This window comes from Gracilinanus agilis, chromosome 4 (genome assembly GCF_016433145.1).
Source record: "Gracilinanus agilis isolate LMUSP501 chromosome 4, AgileGrace, whole genome shotgun sequence".
NCBI lineage: Eukaryota > Metazoa > Chordata > Mammalia > Didelphimorphia > Didelphidae > Gracilinanus > Gracilinanus agilis.
This window is the reverse complement of record NC_058133.1, coordinates 180,079,271-180,085,480: the sequence shown is the minus strand read 5'-3', so window position 1 is coordinate 180,085,480 and position 6,210 is coordinate 180,079,271. Positions and strand designations below refer to the sequence as shown.

The 6,210-nt window shown below is 42.2% G+C and overlaps 1 protein-coding gene across 1 annotated transcript in view; it reads left to right on the top strand.

The window, feature by feature from the left end:
* Positions 1–4,916, top strand: part of ANKFN1 (ankyrin repeat and fibronectin type III domain containing 1) — a 177,470-nt gene extending 172,554 nt beyond the window's left edge. Inside the window, exon 16 of the mRNA XM_044675075.1 lies at positions 4,642–4,916. Within this exon, the coding sequence (XP_044531010.1) occupies positions 4,642–4,916 (275 nt within the window). The remainder of the gene's footprint in view (positions 1–4,641) is intronic.
* The last annotated feature ends 1,294 nt before the right edge of the window (positions 4,917–6,210 follow it).

The following is a 6,210-nucleotide window of genomic DNA, read 5'->3' as shown; positions in this document are numbered from 1 at the left end:
TAGAAGAGAGACAGAGAGAGAGAGAGAGAGAGAGAGAGAGAGAGAGAGAGAGAGAGAGAGAGAGAGAGAGAGAGAGAGAGAGAGAGAGAGAAATTTCTTTTGAAATTTGGTTTGGCTTAGAAAGAGTGGCTCTAAGATATTTTATTCCTGCCAAAAGATGACATCTGTTAAGTGCTAACAGGACATAATCCCTACTTTGAAAAGCATGAGGTCAGATTTATGAGGCTGTTTAGGGACAAAAGAAAACTAGAATGTCACAGAAAATTCTAGGGCTCATATTCTGTGACTCTGCAGTAGATCCCAGGCAGTCTCACAGCCCAGAAAGACCCTTCAGATTGGGAATAATCTAAAACCGAATAGCCCAAGATTAAATGGGATAAAAGGGGTCCTTTGGAGCAAGATTTAAGTTATCTTAGCTTTGGAATAAGAGTTAGTTTTCTCTTACCTCTGCAAATGAAACACGGCTCATTCTTTCCATCTATTGATTTACTCCTTGGGCCCCTTTACTAAAGAGTACATTAGATAGCTTGTCTAGTGTCTCACGCCATAAACCATGAAAATGCATACTCTTAAAGAACTAAATAGTTTATGAAAATTAGCATAATCTAGTGAATAGAGATTGGTCCTCCAAATGAAGAAACCTGGGGAAAAGTCTGGCTTATTAACAGTACCCCAAGTAAATCATTTGACTTCTCAGTGGCCCCAGGGAACTCTCTAAGACTCTTAAGTTGCAATGCAGGCATCCATCTGCATTGGTAAAGGGAGTTTCTTCATTGGGATTTTTGATTACAATGAAATCATAGGTTTTGTCCAAAAAAAAATGGCATGGGGAAGGCACAGGTGGATATTATTTGAAAAATGCCCAAATTAGGGGATAGTGCAATGAAGGATACCCATATTGACTGTATATAATATAACTATAAACAATTAGATGATGGCTTGCTTGACTAGCCCACTAAGCAAAATGGGTGAAGTCTTATATTTCCAGGCTGAGGCTGAGTTTCAGGACTGAGGTGACTGCTGCTTTGGGAGCAAACCTTTGCCCACCCTCTCCATACCCGGGAGGAAAATATAAATTGTAGGAGCAGATCTACTCTTATTTCACTGCCATTTAGGCTGTATGTATGCTCAGCTTGGTTGCCACAGAGTTGGAATCAAGGATAAAAAGTGGTAAGAGAGGGGGATATATGCTATAGAGTGTATTCAGTCATTCAACAAACATTCATTAATCACCTACTATGTACTGTACATTGTAAAAGGGGTAAAGTCAAGAATTTATATTTTATCCTGAGATAGACATATCCACATATAGGTATATACGTAGGATATGTCCAAAATAAAAAGAAGAAGAAAAATTAGGTAGGGGGAGCACTGGCAGTTGGGGACATTAAGAAAGAATTCATTAGAAGGTGGTTCCATGCTGAATGTTGAAGGAAACTTAGAATTCTTTTTTTTTAACCCTTACTTTCCATCTTAAAATTAATATGTATTAATTCTAAGACAGAAGAGTGGTGAGGGCTAAGCAATTGGGGTTAAGTGACTTGCCCAGGGTCACACAGCTAGGAAGTATGTAACCTCCATCTCCAGGCCTGGCTCTCAAGCCGCTGAGCTACTTGGATGCTGGGAAATGAAAAATTCTAAGAGGGAGAAGAAAAGGAAAAATGCGTTTTGGACATAGAGGACAGCTAACTAGTACAGATGAATGGAGATGAGAAATAGAGTAAGAAACATAAGAAAGCCCATTTCATTGGATCCTAAAGGTTTTGATGGGTAGAAAGGTGTAACATACCTGGAATGGTAGGGACCAGACAGTAAAGGACTTTAATGCCAAATGCAGGAGTTTGTATTAGACCTTTGAAGTACTGGGGAGACGCAGGACATCAGTTATTGAGGAGTGGCATGGTCGGACCCGGGTTTTAGGAAAATCACTTTGCCCGCCGGATGGAAGACAGGCAGACTGGAGAGGGGAGAAGCTTGGGGCAGAGAGACCAATTAGAAAAGCTTTGCATCTCATCCAGATGAGAAGGAAGGAAGGCGTGAAGTCATGCGATGGTTGGGGACACGGAGAGGAGCGGGCAGGCACAGGAGAGTCTCCTTCACCCAAGCCCAGAGAAGGTCCGGCGCTGGAGTCTAGAGCAGCTCGCCTTCACTCCGCTGAAGGAGGGGTCACTCAGTCACTTCCAAGGTCTGGTCCCCAACGTGCAGGCCTCAGTCCCGGGACGGGAGACTTCCGAGGCCACTCCCTCTTGTTCACCAAACTAACCACTAGCAGAAAAGGAGGCAGATGCTCCCTTTGGTCCCCCTCACCAAAGAAACCAAGAAACAAATATGAAAAAGGCTGCAACGGGCTGGCCTAAATGGCTACGCCCATCTGGAATTCAGAGCACGGACAACAGTGCATGGATCTCCTGAGGGAGCAAATGAGGTTTTCAGGAAAACGTGACTCCCCGTTGCACAATGCCCTGGAGTAGACAAAGGAAGACCCTCCCCAGACTCAAAAGTGCTTGTCTCACCCCTTTGGAGGAGACACCAATGGGGTAAGCTTCAAGGTGTGGCTGGTCAGGGCAGTTCAAGTAAGCAACCAGAGTTTGGCTTATTCATCAGAGGCTGGTCAGTAGGTGTGGAATGTGGTCTGGGGCCAGCTACCCTTCCGTGGATCAGGGTGGGACTACCTCCTCGAAGCAGGCTGGGCACCGCCCCATGATGCCAAGGACTCAGGCCACAGCTGATCCCTCCTCACTGCCCAGCCCCATGCCCCAGGCTTCCATTGCCCTCGGGGGGAGAAGTCCAGCCTTGGCATGCCCCACTTGGAGCTCAATTCCCAGGAACTTCCAAAGAAGCTAAATATGTGCGGGAGGAGAGGGAGGTGCTGTGTGAGGGGGCAGGGCATTGTCGAGGGCCAAAAGGAAGACAAATCCCAGTTATGACAGGCTCTGTACAGATACTCAGGGTTTCAAAGGTAGGCTACAGGGATACGGCGAAGAATAATCTCTCATGTTTTTGTCTCGGTGGTTCTAGTCCTGGCTAAAATCCTCACATTCAGTGAAAACCAAACTGAAAAATCAAACCCAGATTTTGAGTTTCTGCTGTGCCTTTTTTTTTCTTTGAAGTGATAAACAAACTGATTTTTCTAATTTATGAAGGTGAAATATCAACAAATCAGCAAATAGTTATTGTATGCTTGCTGTGTCAGTAAGCACTGTGTCAGGCACTCAGGCTACAACTCCGAAGAACAAAGAAATCTCTCCTCTTTCTGGATATAGATATTGTCCTAGCTATCTATGGAGACTGAGATTGGGAGGAGATCATTATAAAAAGGAATATGGGTACTGATCTGGATGAAAATGAGAAAGATGGAGACAGAGGCAGAAAAAGTGATATACACAGAGATATGGGTGGAGATGAGAAAGAAGGAGATAGAGGTATAGAGGATGTGCTAGAGACAGGGGCTAGGGACACACAGAGAGATGGAGGTGATAAAGATGGAGATAGGATGAGGATGGGGATAGAGACAGAGATAAGAATGTTTCTGATGTAGACTCTAAACTATGACTCTAGTGCAAATATCAATAATATGGAAATAGGTCTTGATCAGTGACATGTAAAACCCAGCGGAATTGCTCGTTGGCTACAGGAGGAGGGTGAGAGGAGGGGAGGAAAAGAACATGAATCATGGAACCATGGAAAAATATTCTACACTAATTAATTAAATAAAAATTTTCACATTAAAAAAAGAATATATATTTGAGTCAGCATGGCATAAAGAGTTGGACTTGGAGTCAGGAAGATCTAGGTTCCAGTCCTGTCTTTTATACATGGTGGCTATATAACCATGAGTAAGAGACTGAACTCTTCAGTGCTCTAAGCAACTCGAAGATCAAAACTTACAGAATATTTTTTGATTTTCATTGACAGAGTAAGTTTCCTCAGGGCAGCTGGGTTAGATTGTTTGACCTGGAGTCAGGAATTCAAATCAATCCTCAGACACTTACTAGCTACGTGAGCCTGGGCAAGTCACTTAACCTCTGTTTGCTTCATTTTCTTCATCTATATGATGTGGATGCTATTAGCACATATTTCCTGGGGATGTTGCAAGGATCAAATGAGATAATGATTGTAAAGCTCTTTCTACATATCTAACCCATAGTAGGTACTATATAAATTTTGGGTATTATTATTATTTCCCAACCAAGAGTTTACTACACCAAATTCCTCCCTATTCCAAAGAAAAAATAGATAGGCAGAAGGATAGATGTTAAATAGGAAGATGGATAGATATGTGGTTACATTGGTAAGGCACAAATGTGTATATATACATATATACACATAGATATCACACATATGCATATATACATCTATTTCTATAAGAGGAAAAAGTCCACATAAACTCTGGCTTTAGCCCACACCATTTTCCTGTGTCTTACTCAGGCCTGGGTAAAATCCTTAAAAGGAAAAACTGTCTGACTAAAGCCAGACAACTGGCCCCTTAAGAGCACATTTATAATTTATTTATGGCTTAATATTTTCCACTGATCGGATTAATAAATCATGTTTTCATTCAACTTGTTTTCTCCAATGTATGAATTTCTCTATTTTGATACCAGATCTTAACATGTTTTATTTTGCTTGTCCATTTTCCAGTTCATTTTTGTAGCTACAGGGAGAAATTTATTAGTCTATATTGCCGCCTTTCTGCTGTCGCGGAGCTCGATTCTTTGAACACCCAGCAATCCCTGAGGGAAGCAATCTCAGACAGCGAAGTAGCAGCAGCCAAGCAAAGACACCAGCAAGTCTTAGATTATGTGCAGGTAACTCTGTGCTTCTGTCAAGGTGAAGGAGAGGAAGAGGTGGGAGATGAGAATCCAATTTATGTCCTAACAGATGCCTCCTCAGCCAGAGAAATGGGAACAGCCTGATGGGGTGGAAGGAGGACTGAATTTGGCATCCCAAAGACTATGCCATTAATACCTGGGTAACCTTGAACAAATCACATCTCCTGGACCTCTGTTTCCTCATCAATACTTGGGGAGGCTTGCAGGCCAAGTGATCATTAAGCCCATCACCCAGTTCCATATATATATATATATATATATATGTATATGTATCCTTCTCCAAACCTCTCATCCTTTTCTACTGAAACCCTCTTGAGTCTTTAATAATTTTCTAATTTATGGTTATCTTGATATATGTCTTTATCCCCTCTTCAGCCCAACCCCTCATTGGAATACAAACTTATGAAGGAAAAGGGCTTGGTGTGTATGTTTTAATCTTTGTATGTCTAGAAACTATGAATCAAAATGGCACAGTGGATAGGATGCTGGGTTTGGCACCGGGAAGATCTGAATTTAAGTCTTGCTTCTGATTCTTACTACCTGGGTAATGCTGGGAAAGGGCAGCTAAGTGACACTACAGATAGAGTGCCAGGCCTGGAGTCAAGAAGACTCATCGTCTGGAATTCAAACACGGCCTTAGACACTTTACAGCTGTTTGACCCTGGGTAAGTCACTTAACCTTGTTTGTTGCCATTTCCTCATCTGTAAAATGAGCCAGAGAAGGAAATGCTAAACTGTTCCAGTATCTTTGCCAAGACAATCCCAAACAGGGTCACAAAGAGTCAGACATGATTGAAACAACTGAACAACAATGCTGGGAAAGTCATTTAACCTCTATGTGTCTGTCTCAAGCAATTCCCAATGACTTATCTACCAAGTCATAAATGAGTTGTCTCTACTTTGGTGGACGGATCTACCCACACTGAAAAAGGGTTCACACATTCCCAATACCTAACGATCTGAAAGGCATTAAACCCTTGGAAACATATGCAATATTGCCAGTATATTCGAAGAACATGCATATACTTTCCATATATTTCCTGCTCCACTTGAGGAAGACACAATGCCCAGGGCAGAGCAAAAACAAAACCAAAAAAGATTCCTATAAGTTTCCATGAAAAACTATAGCTCAATCAGAATTCCACAGAGAGCCCATTCTGCCACAGCCAGAGGCAGGGATGACTTCTCAACTCCAGGGTAAAACCAGCAAGGTAAAGGCAGATAGAAAGAAGGACCTTGCTCTTATCTGGTGGCTTAGTTTATCTGCTCATTCCTCGGCATGAGTAACACAGCTTATGTTTCAATGGCAGCTTTCAAAAAAGAAAAAGGAGGTAAATGGATGATAACTAAACACTAGATAAGTTGACCTCAGGAAAAG